This window comes from Oncorhynchus nerka, linkage group LG16 (assembly GCF_034236695.1).
Source record: "Oncorhynchus nerka isolate Pitt River linkage group LG16, Oner_Uvic_2.0, whole genome shotgun sequence".
Lineage (NCBI taxonomy): Eukaryota > Metazoa > Chordata > Actinopteri > Salmoniformes > Salmonidae > Oncorhynchus > Oncorhynchus nerka.
This window is the reverse complement of record NC_088411.1, coordinates 21,593,921-21,614,917: the sequence shown is the minus strand read 5'-3', so window position 1 is coordinate 21,614,917 and position 20,997 is coordinate 21,593,921. Positions and strand designations below refer to the sequence as shown.

At 42.8% G+C, this 20,997-nt stretch overlaps 1 protein-coding gene and 1 long non-coding RNA gene across 2 annotated transcripts; both read left to right on the top strand.

The window, feature by feature from the left end:
- The first annotated feature begins 6,020 nt into the window (after positions 1 to 6,020).
- Positions 6,021 to 14,498, top strand: pms2 (PMS1 homolog 2, mismatch repair system component). Its single transcript, XM_029685105.2, has 10 exons — positions 6,021 to 6,545; positions 6,686 to 6,825; positions 8,184 to 8,270; positions 8,382 to 8,484; positions 8,624 to 8,807; positions 9,757 to 11,294; positions 11,550 to 11,717; positions 11,807 to 11,907; positions 12,083 to 12,252; positions 14,027 to 14,498. The coding sequence occupies exons 1-10, from the start codon at positions 6,532 to 6,534 to the stop codon at positions 14,168 to 14,170; spliced, it is 2,649 nt and encodes an 882-aa protein (XP_029540965.1). The 5' UTR covers positions 6,021 to 6,531; the 3' UTR covers positions 14,171 to 14,498.
- A 4,643-nt stretch (positions 14,499 to 19,141) lies between these two features.
- On the top strand, positions 19,142 to 20,957 carry LOC115144600 (uncharacterized). Its single transcript, XR_003865844.2, has 2 exons — positions 19,142 to 20,327; positions 20,552 to 20,957. It is a non-coding gene; the product is annotated as an uncharacterized LOC115144600 (long non-coding RNA).
- Positions 20,958 to 20,997: the final 40 nt, after the last annotated feature.

The following is a 20,997-nucleotide window of genomic DNA, read 5'->3' as shown; positions in this document are numbered from 1 at the left end:
TTACAAAGAGGATGAGAAACAGGACAGAGGATAGCCTGGTAAGTGTTTGTAACAAGATTATAGATTATGTAATAGATTGGATAACAGCAAAGTTGTGTTTCAACAGTACCCTCCAAAACTTCCTTGTAGCTAGGAGATGATGCCCGACATAATGTAAAAAATGTTTTTAAAACTTTAATACCCCTTTATAGCGAAATTAGTTTTTTTGTAAAAATGTAAGGGGGAAGGATGTAGCCACAGTATATATTGTATCTGCCCCATGGTACTGATGATGGGGGTGTGGAGCAAAAGCAGCCCTCAAATTTGGTTGGGACTAAATAGGGTATTGATATGACCGGAAGTTACTTTTTGTAGCAAGTTAGGAGAGCATCTTAGCTAACCCTACCAAGTCTCCTAACCTGCTGCATAAAGTCACTTCCGAATATACAGTGGTTCAAAAAAGTATTTAGTCAGCCACCAATTGTGCAAGTTCTCCCAGATGAGAGAGGCCTGTAATTTTCATCATAGGTACACTTCAACTATGACAGACAAAATGAGGGGAAAAAAGCCAGAAAATCACATTGTAGGATTTTAAATGAATTTATTTGCAAATTATGATGGAAAATAAGTATATGAATCACACTGTATATTTCAAACTCAGCAAAAAAAGAAACATCCTCTCACTGTCAACTGCGTTTATTTTCAGCAAACTTAACATGTGTAAATATTTGTATGAACATAACAAGATTCAACAACTGAGACGTAAACTGAACAAGTTCCACAAACATGTGACTCACAGAAATGTAATAATGTGTCCCTGAAAAAAGGGGACGGGTTCAAAATCAAAAGTAACAGTCAGTATCTGGTGTGGCCACCAGCTGCATTAAGTACTACAGTGCATCTCTTCCTCATGGACTGCACCAGATTTACCCGTTCTTGCTGTGAGATGTACCCCACTCTTCCACCAAGGCACCTGCAAGTTCCCAGACATTTCTGGGGGGAATGGCCCTAGCCCTCACCCTCCGATCTAACAGGTCCCGCTGGCCGTGGCAGAACACTGACATTCCTGTCTTGCAGGAAATCACGCACAGATCGAGCAGTATGGCTGGTGGCATTGTCATGCTGGGGGGTCATGTCAGGATGAGCCTGCAGGAAGGGTACCACATGAGGGAGGAGGATGTCTTCCCTGTAATACACAGCGTAGAGATTGCCTGCAATGACAACAAGCTCAGTCCGATGATGCTGTGACACACCGCCCCAGACCATGACGGACCCTCCACTTCCAAATTGATCCCGCTCCAGTGTACAGGCCTTGGTGTAACGCTCATTCCTTTGACGATAAACACGAATCCTACCATCACCCCTGGTGAGACAAAAAAGCACTTTTTGCCAGTCCTGTCTGGTCCAGCGACGGTGAGTTTGTGCCCATAGGCGACATTGTTGCTGCTGATGTCTGGTGAGGACCTGCCTTACAACAGGTCTACAAGCCCTCAGTCCAGCCTATCTCAGCCTATTGTGGACAGTCTGAGCACTGATGGGGGGATTGTGCGTTCCTGATGTAACTCGGGCAGTTGTTGTTGCCATCCTGTACCTGTCCCACAGGTGAAATGTTTGGATGTACCAATCCTGTGCAGGTGTTGTTACAAATGGTCTGCCACTGCGGGGACGATCAGCTGTCCATCCTGTCTCCCTGTAGCGCTGTCTTAGGCGTCTTACAGTAAGGACATTGCAATTTATTGCCCTGGCCAAATCTGCACTCCTCATGCCTCCTTGCAGCATGCATAAGGCACGTTCAGACAGATTAGCAGGGACCCTGGACATCTTTCTTTTGGTGTTTTTCAGAGTCAGTAGAAAGGCCTCTTTAGTGTCCTAAATTTTCATAACTGTGACCTTTATTGCCTATTGTCTGTAAGCTGTTAGTGTCTTAACGACCATTCCACAGGTGCATGTTCATTAATTGTTTATGGTTCATTGAACAAGCATGGGAAACAGTGTTTAAACCCTTTAATTTCTGCCCACAAATTTTCTATGGGATTGAGGTCAGGGGTTTGTGATGGCCACTCCAATACCTAGACTTTGTTGTCCTTAAGCCATTTTTCCACAACTTTGGAAGTATGATTGGGGTCATTGTCCATTTGGAAGACCAAGCTTTAACTTCCTGACTGATGTCTTGAGATGTTGCTTCAATATATCCACATAATTTTACTTCCTCATGATACCATCTATTTTGTGAAGTGCACCAGTCCCTCCTGCAGCAAAGCTCTCCTAGAACATGATGCTGCCACCCCCGTGCTTCACGGTTAGGATGGTGTTCTTCAGCTTGCAAGCATACCCCTTTTTCCTCCTAACATAACAATGGTCATTATGGCCAAACAGTTCTATTTTTGTTTCATCAGACCAGAGGACAATCCTCCAAAAAGTATGATCTTTGTCCCCATGTGCAGATGCAAACCGTAGTCTGGCTTTATTATGGCGGTTTTGGAGCAGTGGCTTCTTCCTTGCTGAGCGGTCTTTCATATTATGTCGATATCGGACTCGTTTTACTGTGGATGTAGATACTTTTGTACCTATTTCCTCCAGCATCTTCACAAGGTCCTTTGCTGTTGTTCTGGGATTGATTTGCACTTTTCGCACAAAAGCCCATTCATCTCTAGGAGATCTCCCCTTCCTGAGCGGTATGACAGCTGGTGTTTATACTTGCGCACTATTGTTTGTACAGATGAATGTAGTACCGTCAGGCGTTTGGAAATTGTTCCCAAGGATGAACCAGACTTGTTGAGGTCTACAAAAATAATTCTGAGGTCTTGGCTGATTTCCCCATGATGTCAAGCAAAGAGGCACGGAGTTTGAAGGTAGGCCTTGAAATACATCCACAGGTGCATCTCCAATTGACTCAAATTGTGTAAATTAGCCTATCAGAAGCCATGACATAATTTTCTGGAATTTTCAAGCTGTTTAAAGGCACAGTCAACAACTTCTGACCCACTGGAATTGTGATACAGTAAATTATAAGTCAAATAATCTGTCTGTAAACAATTGAGGGAAAAATTCCTGTGTCATGCACGAAGTAGATGTCCTAACCGACTTGCCAAAACTATAGTTTGTTAACAAGAAATGTGTGGAGTGTTTGAAAAACGAGTTTTAATGACTCCAACCTAAGTATATGTAAACTTCCGACTTCAACTGTATAAATATATATATATTTTACTTTTATGTAGGCAAGTTAGTTTTTTTATTGAACCAGGAAAATCCCATTGAGACCCAGAGTCTCTTTTTCAAGGGAGACCTGACCAAGGCGGCAGCAACAATCAATACATTACAGAATAAAAAAATACAACATGATTCAGCCTATAAAAAGCATTTACACTACTCCGTAACAGTCTCCCATCAATATTTTAAATGAATTCAGTGGCACTAACATATCTAGATGATGGCGCCGAAGAGGATGGATGACGTTTTACATGCCCGTAACCAATTGTGCTATTTTGTTCGTAAATTATTTTTTTACTAACTTGATTAGTTTCACACCTACGCCCACGAAGCGGCCAATATTTTGGAGACAAAAGTTGTCAAGAGCGCATTCTGACACACTGGAAGCAATTTACGAACTTTGTTCTGAATCAGTGGACACAGAAAGACGGATACCTCTTCTGTGTATAAAGTGACGCAAGTGTGCAAAAAATCATCTAACGATGCCCTTAGCTGTTCTACAAGTGGTCTGAGGCAGGTGTAAGCCTACAGGCGTTTTCAAATGCATTGGTTTTGGGAAACAGCTCGGAGATGTAACGATGTTCTTACGAAGGTGTTAACGACGAATTCATGCCGCGTTCAAAACAACTGGGAACTCTGAATAATACGACGTAAAATTATGACGGAAAGTCGGTTCTCTAGAAAGAGGACCGAGTTGGATGACCTTTGAAATAGATTTTTCCCAGTCTGAGCTCATTTTTTCTCCTGGGTTCCCAGTTGTTTTGAACGCACTGAAGTCAGAAAATTCCCAGTTCCCAGTTGTTTTGAACGCGGCATTCGCTTTTGGGAAACCGAACCAGGTAGGGAAAGGGGTCCAGCTCCGATATCGTCTCTCAGAGCAGTCATCCCTCGGGGTCTCTATGCTACCGCCTACTGATATGTAACCTCTCAATGCAGTGCATCTCTCAGGAAAAGTGGGGGGTTCGAAGGAAACCATATCAGGAGAAGTAGGGGTTTCAAAAAGTGCCACTCAAGATGTCCTTTGTGTTATCGGACTTTAGTCATGGTCTGCAGAGATGACAGTAAAGGAATTTCAGTTGGAGCCAAGAAAAATGGCTATTCACTCACTGTGAGCTTTGTCTTTGAACTTTACCTACCCGTTGCCATGTACGTAACTTTACGTTTTTCGTAAATGGTAGCTAACGTTAGCTACCTTATTATAAGAAGCATTCATTTTACAGTGTATTTTATTAAATATTTGAAATAATAATAGAAATATCAAGTCATGGCGGTTCTAGTATTTATGGAATTCCAGCACTTCTATTGTTGACTCATTTCGAAATCCCCACTTCTCCTTATATGGTCCCTTTCGAAACGCCCACTCTTTTCGATATCCCACTTTTTCTGAGAGATGCAATGCATTGAAAGATAACATTTCAGTAGATGGCAGCATAGAGACCCTTGAGGGATGACTGCTCTGAGAGATGACGTCGCAACTGGACCCTAATTGCAGGTACATTCAGTGGTTAGGTTGGCTGACAGCAGGATGACTCCGCCCACAGTACCATTACATACCTTCTCTCAATTCTGGCTAGCTAGTTAGATTGAGGCTAGTTAGCACAGACATATTTGTAGAATCAATTTCAGGTATCTATCATCTTCACTGTTGGTCAAATAAAACACACTCCCCTCATGTCTGGTCGTTGTGGTTAGATTTCGGCGAATCAAGGGGTTGATCATGCTGCTGCTACTCGAACTTTCCTCTCTGAGCCCGTTTAGAGAGCTAAACATATTTGACGTCGGCCATTTAACTGGCATAAATCAATGTCCAACTGTAAGAATACTTTGGCTTTAATATTTTCGCATGAACGGTAACTACTTTACAAAAGCTCGCCAGAAGAGTCCCATATCGTCAAGTGTCATCCATTTCGAACAACACACACAGGAAATAGAGGGGGGGTGTCTTTAAAAAAGCATGAGCTGAACATTACGTTCAGTTTAATCAATTCACGTCCACTGTGAGGAGAATTGTGAATCAATTCTGACTTCATTTGTATCATTATCTATTGATGAGATTGTTTCACTTTTAAACCGTAACCCTATCCATTCATGTAATCCATTACCGCGGTCTTGTTCGCTTTATTATTTTGCGCTACAAGTCAGACATTCCCTGCAGCATCTCATTTCGTCCCTAATCCTGGCAAGGATGATGATGAAATGTTACAAATCTTTATTGGTGACATACATGTTTTTTTTAAATATTATTAATCAGAAAAAAATACACATTTTAGAGATGGGCTCAAAAGAAAACTACAAGTACTGACTTGTTCAATAGTTCACCCCAGAGTCATATATTTAGTCAAAATTCTATGGCTTTGGTTTACCCTATGCAAAACATAATTTAATGGTTATATTGACTGGCAGACAGCAAGGGATTGGCCCGCTGGATGGTCTTGGCAAGACGGGATACTGCTTTTGTCAAACAACTTTTGACGTTGATTTAACCAAATTTAAATCCTTTCTAGCCATGACCCTGCTTGGACCCTGCGAAACCGAGATAGTTGTTGGTGCGCAATGCGCATTAACAGTTAACAGTAAGAGAACGTCATAACACAGGCACACAAACTGTCTAAGAGGGTTTAATATAATGTAGGCACTAGCGCAGGGGTGGGCAAACTTTTTGGCTCGAGCTCCACGGCGGGATTTTGAAATTCAACGGAGGGCCGCATTTTTGGGGGGACTAATTGTTTGTTAAAATCTATTTGCGGGGTCTCCCGAGTGGCGCAGCGGTCTAGAGAGGAGGGTGTAGTGGGGGTGGGGAGGTCTATTTCAATAGTATTACAGGACGAATGGAGAGAATTTAATGTAATGTAGGCCGTGACTGGCCTCACACTCCAGTACAGTAGGTGGCAATGTATGCACATTAAAGTTGGATGCGATCCGCTTAACAAACCCCGACGAAGAAGATGGATACGAGGAAGAGCAAGAGCTCTGCTCGTGTTCTCTGCGCAGAATCTATGGTGATTAATCCAAAACAAGCGCGCGGATAGATGGATGTCAACATGAGGAGGAAGAGGTCTACCTTTGTTTTCATTGCAGCCACTTCCTTCTAAATCACGGTTTACTGATTTTTGTTGTTGCGATAACTGAATTCTGTGAACTGAACGTTAGTTTTCTTACTTGCTGACAACATGTATGACAGCTAGCTAGCTAGCTTGTTTGTCAGACGCTAGCCATCTAGTTGTAGCCGGAATTTGATTTGATGAAATGGTGCTACCAGAGAAAACAGAATCAACAAACAGAATATAGACCTTATACAGACAGACAGTGCACCAGCTAGGGTGTTTTCTTCAAACAGTCGAGATGACGGATGCAAGGTGAGAGGAGTACCCATCTACATGTTTCCTTGTTCATTGATGTTACACTCAACTGCAAGGAACCATAATTGTGTAGAATGAAAACACCTGCATACATGTACCAAAGCCATTTGTGTCATGATGATTATATTTCATAACAGCTCTGAACCAGCTGGAATCATCAAGGCCATTGACAGGCACTCTGTGCATCAGATCTGCTCTGGACAAGTTGTGTTGACCCTGGCTACAGCTGTCAAGGAACTGGTTGAAAACAGTATTGATGCAGGGGCCACCAATGTTGGTAAGTGCTTTGCAAATTAGAGGTCGACCGATTTATGATTTTTCAACGCAGATACCGATTATTGGCTGACCAAAAAGGCTGATACCGATTAATCTGCCAATTTTTATTTATTTATAATAATGACAATCACAACAATACTGAATGAACACTTATTTTAACTTAATATAATACATCAATAAAATCAATTTAGCCTCAAGTAAACAATGAAACATGTTCAATTTGGTTTAAATAATGCAAAAATAAAGTGTTGGAGAAGAAAGTAAAAGTGCAATATGTGCTATGTAAGAAAGCTGAAGTTCCTTGCTAAGAACATGAGAACATATGAAAGCTGGTGGTTCCTTTTAACATGAGTCTTCAATATTCCCAGGTAAGAAGTTTTAGGTTGTAGTTATTATAGGAACTATAGGACTATGTCCCTCTACCATTTGTATTTCATTAACCTTTGACTATTGGATGTTCTTATAGGCACTTTTTAGTATTGCCAGTGTAACAGTATAGCTTCCGTCCCTCTCCTCGCTCCTCCCTGGGCTCGAACCAGCAACACAATGACAATTAGCGTGCGCTAAATAGCTAGCCATTTCACTTCGGTAACACCAGCCTCATCTCGGGAGTTGATAGGCTTGAAGTCATAAACACCGCAATGCTTGACGCACAACGAAAAGCTGCTGGCAAAACGCACGAAAGTGCTGTTTGAATGAATGTTTACGTGCCTGCTTCTGCGTACCACCGCTCAGTCAGATACTTAGATATTTGTATGCTTGTATGCTCAGTCAGATTATATGCAATGCAGGACACGCTAGATAATATCTAGTAATATCATCAACCATGTGTAGTTAACTAGTGATTATGATTGATTGTTTTTTATAAGATAAGTTTAATGCTAGCTAGCAACTTACCTTGGCTTACTGCATTCGCGTAACAGGCAGTCTCCTTGTGGAGTGTAACGAGAGAGGCAGGTCGTTATTGCGTTGGACGAGTAACTGTAAGGTTGCACGATTGGATCCCCCGAGCTGACGAGGTGAAAATCTGTCGTTCTGCCCCTTAACAAGGCAGTTAAGTTAACCCACCGCTCCTAGGCCGTCATTGAAAATAAGAATGTGTTCTTAACTGACTTGCCTAGTTAAATAAAGTTATAAAAATACATTTAAAAATGGGCAAATCGACTCCCAAAAATATTGATTTCTGATTGTTATGAAAACTTTAAATCGTCCCTAATTTCCGATTAATCGGTCGTCCTCTATTGCAAATACTGTACTGTAAATCGACTGTGGATGTAGTATGGTTTCTGTTTTGGAAATGCGTTGTTGTTGTTGCACAAATCCCAAATATGGAGAGTTGTTTCCACCTCATATCTGTAGACATTAAATTGAAGGACAGCGGAACAGAGCTTGTGGAAGTGTCTGACAACGGCAAAGGAGTGGAAGAGGCTAATTTTGAAGGACTAAGTGAGTAACACCATTTATCTGCCAATTGTATGTTTGTATATTGCATACTGTAGTATACTGTTTTTATAGGACACTGTACTCAGGTCCTTGATTTTATCCTCCTGCCCACAGCCTTGAAGCACCACACATCGAAGCTGAAGGATTTCTCTGACCTTATCCACGTGGAAACATTTGGCTTCCGAGGGGAAGCCCTCAGCTCTCTTTGTGCCCTCAGGTAAAGCTGTGTTCTATCTCTCTAGATATCCTGGATGGATGGAGAGTATAACGTAGTTGTACTTACTCTAAGAGTCAGATGCAAGTTACCTACTCTCCTCTGCAGTATTATCAGCTGACCTCCTCTCTTCTCTCCCCAGTGACCTCAGTGTTGTTACCTGTCATGAGGCTGCACAGGTGGGCACCAAGCTGGTGTTTGACCACAACGGTCACCTGACCCAACAGTCGCCCCACCCCAGGCAGCAGGGCACCACGGTCAGCCTGTCGCAGCTCTTCTACACCCTGCCCGTCCGACACAAGGAGTTCCAACGCAACATCAAAAAGGTCAGTTATTATCAAATGTATTTATAAAGCCCTTCTTACATCAGCTGATATCTCAAAGTGCTGTACAGAAACCCAGCCTAAAACCTCAAACAGCAAGCAATGCAGCTGTAGAAGCATGGTGGCTAGGAAAAACTCCCTAGAAAAGCCAGAACCTTGAAAGAAACCTAGAGAGGAACCAGGCTATGAGGGGTGGCCAGTCCTCTTCTGGCTGTGCCGGGTGGAGATTATAACAGAACATGGCCAAGATGTTCAAATATCACCAGCAGGGTCAAATAATAATAATCACAGTGGTTGTCGAGGGTGCAATAGGTCAGCACCTCAGGAGTAAATGTCAGTTGGCTTTTCATAGCTGATCATTCAGAGTATATCTACCGCTCCTGCTGTCTCTAGAGAGTTGAAAACAGGTCTGGGACAGGTAGCACATCCGGTGAACAGGTTAGGGTTCCATAGCCACAGATACAACAGTTGAAACTGAAGCAGCAGCACGGCCAGGTGGACTGGGGACAGCAAGGAGTCATCATGTCAGGTAGTCCTGAGGCATGGTCCTAGGGCTCAGGTCCTCCGGGAGAGAGAGAGAGAGAAAGAGAGAGAGAGAGAGAATAAGAGAAAGCATACTTAAATTCACACAGGACACACTGGATAAGACAGGAGAATACTCCAGATATAACAGACTGACCCTAGCCCCCTGACACAAACTATTGCAGCATAAATACTGGAGGTTATTAGTCACTAGTCAGTCATATTCGTTTGGATCTACACTGAGTGGTGTGTCATGCTGTGGTTGGACAGTACATTACTCAACCACAACACAATTTACTAAAATAACAGCACTCCTTTAAAAGGAATGTCAACACACTACTTTGACTGGTTTATTCTACTGTTTGTATTTTCTTCAGAACTGGTTTAGGGAATGCATAAAGTATTGTGCTCCCACTTTGTATGTGTGCAGGAATACACCAAGATGATTCACATCCTCCAGTCCTACTGCATCGTCTCAACAGGGGTTCGTATCACCTGCACCAACCAGACGGGACAGGGCAAACGCACCCCGGTCCTCTGCACCAGCGGCAGGCAGAGCATGAGAGACAACATTGGAGCCATATTTGGCCCCAAACAGTTGCAGAGTCTGCTTCTATTCCAGCAGCGTTCGCCAACAGACAACATCAAGGAGGATTATGGACTGAGTAATGCAGACCTACCCAAAGACCTCTTCGCAATCTCCGGTTTTGTGTCGCGAGGGGATCATGGTGTCGGGAGAAGTGCCACAGACAGACAGTTCTTTTACATCAACAACCGCCCGTGTGATCCTTCTAAGGTCTCCAAGGTTGTGAATGAAGTGTATCACACCTTTAACAGACATCAGTATCCGTTTGTTGCATTGAACATCACTGTTGCCTCAGAGTGTGTGGATGTGAACGTCACTCCAGACAAGCGTCAGATCTTCCTCCAGGAGGAGAAACTCCTGCTAGCCATCATGAAGAGCTCTCTCATCGCCATGTACGAGACTGGAGTCAACAAGATCAACCTCAACCACATGTCCTTCGCCACCACCAGTAAACACACTTTACAAGATTCCTACAGACCAGCAGAGCCTCCATCTGATATGGAAGGATGCCAGGTTCCATCATCTGAGACGGCTCCTGAAGCTGGAGATTATTCAGAATCTGTTATACTAAGCCCCCAGTCTTCTCTCAACTTGGCTGGATTGAAGGCTGCTTTCTCCATGCACAACAGCCCAGGCAGTAGGTCCAAGTCGAGCACTGCTAAAGCTGCTAACACTGGTCCAACCCAGAAGAAACTGCAGTCTTTCTTCGGAGGCTCTGACAAGAGTCAGAACACACACGGGCCAAGTTTACAATCTCCTTTGAAAATCAGTCGAGGTGCAGTGAAATGTTCCCCTGTGGGGAGGTCTGTGCTGGAGGGGTTCAGGTATGGAATGACGCCAGACAGCGACATAGACTCTGGCAGAGAGAGCGTCCTGTCGGAGCACAGCTCCCCCACAGCCACCCCAGAGAGTCTCTGTGCTACTACAGGGTCAGACTTCAACTCACCAGACAACATAGTAGATGACGAACCCATTATAAAAAGCGAGGCACTCAATGAACCTTTCAACGAGGAACGCACAGTTGCTAAGCACTTTGACCGGCCGATTGAACCACGTATTTCAGAGATGTCTGAGGAAATTAGCTTCAGTCCCAACGCCAAGAAGGCCAAACTAGAGGATGGTCAGTTCTCCTTAGAGTACAAGACCACACATTCAGCCGGTTCTGAAGGATCCTCTGGGTCTAATGTGGACGCACCAGTCTGTGTACAGAAGAGGACAGTGCCACTGCAGTTCTCTGTACAGGAGCTGTTTGGGAGGGTGAGAAGGCTTCAGGAACAGCGTAGAGAGAAGGCTGAAGACAGGCTGCGCTACAGACGCTTCAGAGCCAAAATCAGCCCTGGAGAGAATCAGAGTGCTGAGGATGAGCTGAAGAAAGAGATATGGTGGGAATTTAACTTATATTTTTGGTTATTGTTGGTTAATTGTAAGGACAATATTTTTTTCCTGACCACTATATTTGACCTTTTATCTCCATAAAAGAAAGTGGCACAATTTAATATTATTTTTTCTATTGCATTTCTGAACCAATTTTTAGGTGCACGCTGCATTCGTCAGGGTCGACATAACATAACGATATGATTATTATCGAGTTATTATACTTAAATCTGTTGAAATGTTCCCATCTGTAATCCCCATAGCAAAGACAGTTTTAAGGACATGGAGATAATCGGCCAGTTTAACCTGGGCTTCATCATAACTAAGCTCAACTCTGACATCTTCATGATAGACCAGCACGCCACCGACGAGAAGTACAACTTTGAGATGCTTCAACAACACACTGCACTGCAAGGACAGAGACTCATTGTGTAAGGAATCACTGACATTCACCACCACTTTATATAGGTAACTTAACTCCTTTTGTGTTTAAACGTATTTGTTTTTATGGTGTTCTCAGTCCACAGAATCTCCACCTCACAGCGGTCAGTGAGAACGTTCTCATGGAGAACCTTGAGATCTTCAGAAAGAATGGCTTTGATTTCCTCATAGATGAGGAGGGTAAGAAAAATGTAAAACAACACGCTCACTCACTCCTATATTTAGTGGGGTAAAATATACCTTGCCATAAGAAATTACAATAACACTCTCCAAAAGGTAGATTTCAAACTAGCATGCATGGGTATGGCGCCTGTCTGTTTTCTGATTCTGAATTCCATTGTGCTCTGTGTTCCAGCCCAGGTGATGGAGCGGGTGAAGCTGGTGTCCCTGCCAACCAGTAAGAACTGGACATTTGGTCCGGGGGACATCGAGGAGCTCATCTTTATGTTGAGTGACAGCCCAGGGGTCATGTGTCGGCCGTCTCGTGTCAGGCAGATGTTCGCCTCCAGGGCCTGCAGGAAGTCGGTAAGTGTCTGTTACAGTTGAAGTCGGATGTTTACATACACCTTAGCCAAATACATTTAACACTGTTTTTCACAATTCATGACATTTAATCCTAGTAAAAATTCTCTGTCTTAAGTCAGTTAGGCTCACCACTTTATTTTAAGAATGTGAAATGTCAGAATAATAGTAGAGAGAATAATTTATTTCAGCTTTTATTTCTTTCATCACATTGCCAGTGGGTTAGAAGTTTGCATGCACTCAATTAGTATTTGGTAGCATTGCCTTAAAATTGTTTAACTTGGGTCCGATGTTTCGGGTAGCCTTCCACAAGCTTCTCACAATAAGTTGGATGAATTTTGGCCCTTTCCTTCTGACAGAGCTGGTGTAACTGAGTCAGGTTTGTACGCCTCCTTGCTCGCACACGCTTTTTCAGTTCTGCCCACAAATTTTCTATGGGATTGAGGTCAGGGCTTTGTGATGGCCACTCCAATACCTTGACTTTGTTGTCCTTAAGCCATTTTGCCACACCTTTGGAAGTATGCTTGGGGTCATTGTCCATTTGGAAGACCCATTTGCGACCAAGCTTTAACTTCCTGACTGATGTCTTGAGATGTTGCTTCAATATATCCACCAAATTTTCCTCCCTCCCCATCTATTTTGTGACGTGCACCAGTCCCTCCTGCAGCAAAGCACCCCCTCAACATGATGCTGCCGCCCCTGTGCTTCCCGGTTGGGATGGTGTTCTTCAGCTTGCAAACCTCCCCTTTTTCCTCCAAACATAAGAATGGTCATTATGGCCAAACAGTTCTATTTTTGTTTCATCAGACCAGAGGACATTTCTCCAAAAAGTGCAATCTTTCTCCCCACGTGCAGTTGCAAAGCGTAGTCTGGCTTTTTTATGGCGGTTTTGGAGCAGTGGCTTCTTCCTTGCTGAGCGGCCTTTCAGGTTATGTGGATATAGATACTTTTGTACCTGTTTCCTCCAGCAGAACGCGTCTCCTTCCTGAGCGGTATGATGGCTGCATGGTCCCATGGTGTTTATACTTGCGTACTATTGTTTGTACAGATGAACGTGGTACCTTCAGGCATTTGGAAATTGCTCCCAAGGAGGAACCAGACTTGTGGAGGTCTACAATTGTTTTTCTGAGGTCTTGGCTGATTTTTTAAAATTTTCCCATGATGTCAAGCAAAGAGGCAGTGAGTTTGAAGGTATGCCTTGAAATACATCTACAGGTACACCTCCAATTGACTCAAATTATGTCAATTAGCCTATCAGAAGCTTCTAAAGCCATGACATCATTTTATGGGATTTTCCAAGCTGTTTAAAGGCACAGTCAACTTAGTGTAAACTTCTGACACACTGGAATTGTGATACAGTGAATTATAGGGAAATAATCTGTCTGTAAACAATTGTTAGAAAAATTAGTTGTGTCATGCACAAAGTAGATGTCCTACCCGACTTGCCAAAACTATAGTTTAACAAGAAATTGGTGGAGTGGTTGAAAAACGAGTTTTAATGACTCCAACCGAAGTGTATGTAAACTTCCGACTTCAACTGTATATGTTTTTGTAATGTATTAATGTGATTGACTTGTGATTTAATGAGCTATATGATTTAACCACTAAATAAGAATTATTAGTACAAATACTCCAGTTATATTGTATGTTATGCAGTGATTGAAAGTGTAAATGTTTGTTTGGTATTTTAAACATACTTTTGCGCTAGTTTTCCAACGACACAATTTTAATTTGTGCCCTGGTCCAATGATGCTATGTACTCTGTCTCCCACATAAGGTGATGATCGGGACTGCTCTGAGCACCAGTGAGATGAAGAAGCTTGTGGTTCATATGGGGGAGATAGAGCAGCCTTGGAACTGTCCACATGGCAGACCCACTATGAGACACCTTGCAAACTTGAATATCATCTCAGAAGACTGAAGTTTACATTGGTTTCTCAACTCAGCTGGACCAGCTCAAACAGATACACTGAATACCTCTCTAAACAGTGTTGGCCTGCTCTTATCTGAATAGACACTAGGTTGCTTTTCACCCCCAAAACATTGACTAACTCATTATGTAAAACCAAGCACTGTTAGGTTTTTCATTTTTTTTTTTTCATCAATTTGACACAGCATGTTCATGTTCAGCCTCCATATTTGTTTTATATTTCTACAAATTTTATTATTTTAAGTACGCATTCAATAAAATAATACAAACACAAATGCTCTGACAATTTCAGTACATAAACCCAACTTGAATAGAACAATATTTGTGTTTCTACTGTGAATACTTTCTTGACATACTAAGGATTCCATACTGAGCTCTTTAGCATGGTATGTTTACTGAACTGCATCGGCTGGATGACAAAGTGAAATGGCAAAAGGGGTTTAAACAAAAAAACCTGAGATAATGACTCACAAACGGTAATTAAGTCAACTTTTGGCATTTGGCTCCCAAGCTGGTGTTGTCTTGGAACCACACGTTGTCGATCAGGGGTGTCAAACTCATTCCATGGAGGGCCTATGCCGTGTTCAAATGCTAATCGACTTGCTGATTTGTTGCGGCACGTGTATATCTACAACAAACAAAAGTTTCCTAGTTCCGACTAACATGAACGTGGCATTAGTGTCTGCAAGTTTTTGTTTCCAATTAAGCTCTAGACAACCAGGTGTGGAGAGTTTTTTAGTACAAGGGAGGGGAGGAAACTTGCAATCACTCTGCCCTCCGTGGAATGAGTTTGACACCTGTGTTGTAGATGAAGAGTGGGATAGGACACATTTAATGACAACCACCATTCACTGACAAACAATTTGAGAGAAGTGATGGTCCCTGGTCTTCCTAATATTATTGTCCAACGGTAAACCATTGCTCATCATTCGCCTCTCTCTCTGAACATGAAACAATGCCTCCATATTGTTTGTTTTTCCCATAATAAATTAAGCTCAGCCTGCTAACTACATGATCAATGAAAACAATCTGCTCACTCGAGTATGATAAGTATCAAAAGCAGTTCCATGGTGAAGGTGTGGCATATTTTCAGGGAGAACATGCATAATGAAATACCTTAAAGACCATTTCCATATTGTGTCTATATCACATTGTATCCTGAAATATAAAAAATATAAACGCAACATGTAAAGTGTTGGTCCCATTTTTTATGGGCTGAAATAAAAATTCCCAGAAATGTTCCATATGCACAAAAAGAGTATTTCTCTCAGATTGTGTACAAAATTGTTTACATCCCTGTTAGTGAGCATTACTCCTTTGCCAAGATAATCCATCCACCTGAAAGCTGTGGCATATCAAAAATTGGATTAAACAGCATGATTATTACACATGTGCACTTTGTGCTGGAGACAGTAAAAGGCAAACGTCCAACAGAGCTGTTGCCAGAGAATTAAATGTTAATTTCTCGATCAATAATCGGTGTCCGACATTGATTTAGATAAATTGCCACTACATCCAACCGGCCTCACAATCGCAGACCACATGTAACCACCCCAGCCCAGGACATCCGGCTTCTTCACCTGTGGGATCGTCTGGGGGGAGGGGGGTGCAGAAGAGGATTTCTGTCTGTAATAAAGACCTTTTGTGTGGAAAAAACTAATTCTGATTGGCTGGGCCTGACTCCCCAGTGGGTGGACCTGGCTCCCAAGTGGGTGGGCCTATGCCCTCTGAGGCCCACCCATGGTTGCGCTACTGCACAGTCATGTAAAATCCATAGATTAGGACCTCATTTATTTAAATTGACTGATTTCCTTTTTTGAAGTGTAATGCAGTAAAAACTTTGAAATTGTTGCATGTTGCATTTTTGTTCAGGATATAAGAATTTTTTATTTTGTTTATTTAACCTTTATTTAACCAAGTAGTCTAGTTGAGAACAAGTTATCATTTACAACTGTGACCTGGCCAAGATAAAGCAAAGCAGTGCGACACAACAACACAGAGTTACACATGGAATAAACAAACATAGTCAATAACACAGTAGAAAGAAAGTATGTACAGCGTGTGCAAATGAGGTAAGATAAGGGAGGTAAGGCAATAAATAGGCCACAGTGGCGAAATCATTTCAATTTAGCAATTTAAACACTGCAGTGATAGATGTGCAGAAGATGAATGTGCAAGTAGAGATACTGAGGTGCAAAGGAGCAAAAAAAAATAATAATAATAATAATATGGGGATGAGGTATTTGGTATTTATAGATGGGCTACGTACAGGTTCAGTAATCTGTGAGCTACTCTGACAGCTGGTGCTTAAAGTTAGTTACGGATATATGAGTCTCCAGTGATTTTTGCAATTTGTTCCAGTTATTGGCAGCATAGAACTGGAAGGAAAGGCAGCCAAAGGAGGAATTGGCTTTGGGGGGTGACCAGTGAAATATACATGCTGGATCGCATGCTACGGGTGGGCGCTGCTATGGTGAACAGTGAGCTGAGATAAGGTGGGGCTTTACCTTGCAAAGACTTATAGATGACCTGGAGCCAGTGGGTTTGGCGACGAATATGAAGCGAGGGCCAGCCAACGAGAGCATACAGGTCGCAGTGGTGGGTAGTATACCATATCATCCCCATCTGCCATGACATGATAGATGAATAAACCCATTATTTTGCTTTGAGAAAGACATGGTTAGTGTAACTTCACGTAAAACTGATAAATGACTGGCTAGTAAATCCTCCTCTGTCTCTAAGCATGGAAAGGGGATCCACACATGATTCCTGAGGAGAGTGCCTGGCTCTCAGTACCCCCTGAGGAATGAGTACAATGGGGACACTGTCCAGGGGCTGAGGCATGGCCAGGGCAGCTTCTACTACAGCTCTTCACAAGAGAGTGGAAGGACAACACAAAACATGGACAGGTGAAGAGGGGAAAACACTTCCTACTTCCATAGAGCAATCATTCTAATTGAGTAGATGTTAATGTGGAGTGGAAATAAGATCTCTGAACATTCTGGTTCAAGTTTATTGTAAAAAATGGGTGCATATTTGAAGGGGAGCTTGTGGACGGCCACACGGCAGAGTTCCCAGCGTTCTGCCTGGAAGGTTCAAACACCCCTGATCTGAGTGGGATAAGAACACACACTCCCCTGTTCTGAGGACGGTAAGCACACCAAGTCCCTCTGAAAATACAGTTGAAGTCGGAAGATTACATACACTTAGGTTGGAGTCATTAAAACTCGTTTTTCAAACACTCCACACGTTTCTTGTGAACAAACTATAGTTTTGGCAAGTCAGTTAGGACATCTACTTTGTGCATGACACAAGTAATTTTTCCAACAATTGTTTACAGATTATTTCACTTATAATTTACACGTTCTGTCTCCTAGAGATGAACGTACTTTGGTGCGAAAAGTGAAAATCAATCCCAGAACAATAGCAAAGGACCTTGTGAAGACGCTGGAGGAAACAGGTACAAAAGTATCTAAACACAACAGTAAATCAAGTCCTATATTGACATAACCTGAAAGGCCACTCAGCAAGGAAGAAGCCACTGCTCCAAAACTACGGTTTGCAACTGCACGTGGGGAGAAAGATTGCACTTTTTGGAGAAATGTCCTCTGGTCTGATGAAACAAAAATAGTTTGGCCATAATGACCATTGTTATGTTTGGAGGAAAAAGGGGAGGCTTGCAAGCCAAATAACACCATCCCAACCGTGAAGCACGAGGGTGGCAGCATCATGTTGTGGGGATGCTTTGCTGCAGGAGGGACTAGTGCACATCACAAAATAGATGGGATGGAGGAAAATTTGGTGGATATATTGAAGCAACATCTCAAGACATCAGTCAGGAAGTTAAAGCTTGGTCGCAAATGGGTCTTCCAAATGGACAATGACCCCAAGCATACTTCCAAAGTTGTGGCAAAATGGCTTAAGGACAACAAAGTCAAGGTATTGGAGTGGCCATCACAAAGCCCTGACCTCAATCCCATAGAATATTTGTGGACAGAACTGAAAAAGCGTGTGTGAGCAAGGAGGCCTACAAACCCGACTCAGTTACACCAGCTCTGTCAGGACGAATGGGACGAAATTCACTCAACTTATTGTGGGAAGCTTGTGGAAGGCTACCTGAAACATTTGACCCAAGTTATACAATTTAAAGGCAGTGCTACCAAATACTAATTGAGTATATGTAAACTTCTGACCCACTGGGAATGTGATGAAAGAAATAAAAGCTGAAAGAAATTTTTCTCTCTACTATTCTGACATTTCACATTCTTAAAATAAAGTGGTGATCCTAACTGACCTAAGACAAGGAGTTTTTACTCTGATTAAATGTCAGGAATTGTGAAAAACTGAGTTTAAATGTATTTGGCTAAGGTGTATGTAAACTTCCGACTTCAACTGTATATACTTCAAAACAGGGGTAATAGTAACCAGTAGCAGGATAAATGGGTACTAATGGCAATCAACAAACAGCAGCATAGTGGTAGTAATAATCAATAGTAATTTTAGCAGCAGTGTAGGTATGGTGGGGAGCAGTAGTTGTTACCCATTTAACAGTCTTATGGCCAGTGGATAGAAGCTGTTTAGGGGTCTAATACATAATAGATTTATTTTCATTACAATAAGAATCTCAAAGACGCTTTAAAAATAAATAAGTTAAGTGAACGTTCATGATGGTGGACCTGATTCTAGATTACATTCCTGGAGTTCTTTGAGGCATTGCTGGGCTGTGCAGAGGTCAGGGATCAGAGGGATGGTCAGACCACCAGCTGAAGAGCTGCACTCTTGCTGACACCAGGAGGGTTTCCCCTGGGGAGAGGACAAGAGACAGCGGGCCTCCCCTCTGGCTGAACCTACTGTAAAGTCGTCCAACTGAACTGAAAGCTGATTGGTATAATCAGCTCAGTCAAATGCCACGTTTACAGGTAATCTCACATGGCAAATTCGAGCAATTGAGACAAACCCATGTCCAAAAATTATTAATTCAATAATATTTTTCTAACCAGATGGGAAAATCCAAGGAGTCCTCAGCTGTCTACACCTGCAGAGGTGGAGCCGTCTCAATGCAGCAGGCAACCTCAAATCACAGATCGGTTGAGGGGTCCTCTTTTACTGTACCCACATGTCTGTATAGCCCAATTTACATTGTTAAGATGGTCACATCTTTGCGGCATTGTTGAAAGTGTATTCCAGAGTCAGGTGGTGGGTCAGCAACCCACTCATCAGACACTGAGGACTCAGGGATCACCATGGTAGCCCCACCTCTATCAGCAGTGGAAGCTAGTGTCAAATCACCCTCCCCATGATCATCCCCCCAGCACAGGTAGATTACACACAAGTATATTACACAACTAATTTGATGACCTCTGAAAATCACGGTTCATCCCCAACCACCCCTTCACCCATAGCAGCTCGCTCCGAGGGCCCTCTTGTCATGTGTTGATGAAACTTTCAGAGTGGTGAGGGGATCAATAAACACATCAACTTCAGGACTCATGACTCGAGTTAAGCAATTTGCTCTACATTCAAATAATAACATGAATTTCAAATTCCCCGTCATTTTACAAGATAAACATCTGACAGTTAAACATTTCATTTGGGCGGCATTTGTTGTGTGTATATCTTCTTTTTTTTTTTTGGTAAATGCACGTGGCATATAAATTAGGCATACCTCCATTCTTCTGTATGAAATTGCACAAACTTCAAACCCATCACTATGCTTGTTGGGATACCACGTCGCTCTGGAGCCTGCAGCCTTGCTGACATTGTCGAAGGTGCGATTGTAGGGTCTAATTTGCTCCTACACCCTCAGCTTTGGGACACTTGTGCAAATGGTGAATGCCAAATGTAGGAGCGAGGGTGATTTGGAATTCAGCCTCAGAAATAACATTTCATACAGATGTATCTTCTAATTATAACATTCTTCTATGGTGTGCTCATCCCAATCTCACTCCTGCTGTGTTTCCTAACCCGAGCCTGTTTAAGAGGAGTGGAGCAGGAGGAGCTAAAGGAGCAGGGAAGACTTCCTGTCCTGCGGACACTAAGCTGGACCCAGAGGGGACTCACCAGAGTCCGAGACTCACCAGAGGACGAGAGGCTGACGCAGACTGCACTAGCACTGCATCGCTCTGGCTAAGGCCAAGGAAGACACCAGGTACTGAGAGACATTATGAAGAGGCCCCTTCATCCAGTTTGAATCCTAACCACACCCTAAGGGACAGTCAAATGTCCCAAGATTAAAACCCAGAGAACCCTTTTGAAGTGCTTTTTAGTCTAGGAAAGCTGGCCTTGGTGTGCACAATGAATGCTGATGTCAAACTCTGGTCCAACACAAGCTCTTCATGGTAACTCCACAACAAATAAAACTGTCCTTTTCAGGGTTGAGGAATCAGTGGGAGGCAGAGGAGAGATGGAGGGAGGAGCAAGGCAAAGGGCCAGAGAGTGACTTTAACCTGTCTCCAGTGGCTGAGATAACGGTGGCCTCCACCACCTCTGTGGTCATCACCAAACAGTCGCCTGCCTGCAGCGGCTAAGAGGAAATAGACTACCCAGATCACCCTGGGGTTTGGGAGAGATAGGACTGTAAGACCTGTTTGCTAGTGCCAGATTAAAAACAGACATTTTCAGATCATGGTCTATCAAATCATAAGTCGATCAATAATGCAATGCTCCAAAACCAGTGGAAAGCCTTCCCTGGAGGCTGTTACAGCAGTGTAGGGGGGAACAACTCCATATTAACATGCATTTCACACAATTCTTCTGATAATAAAATATTGTTTCATGACTCAGTCATTGTTTGGTATAGATGCTATAGTTGTAGAAAG

Bases quoted from the DNA above. Each gene is read 5' to 3' on its own strand.
- pms2 (XM_029685105.2), top strand. The intron at 11,295-11,549 runs GTGGGAATTTAA...TAATCCCCATAG, and splicing joins GAGCTGAAGAAAGAGATATG to CAAAGACAGTTTTAAGGACA. The intron at 11,908-12,082 runs GTAAGAAAAATG...TCTGTGTTCCAG, and splicing joins TTTCCTCATAGATGAGGAGG to CCCAGGTGATGGAGCGGGTG.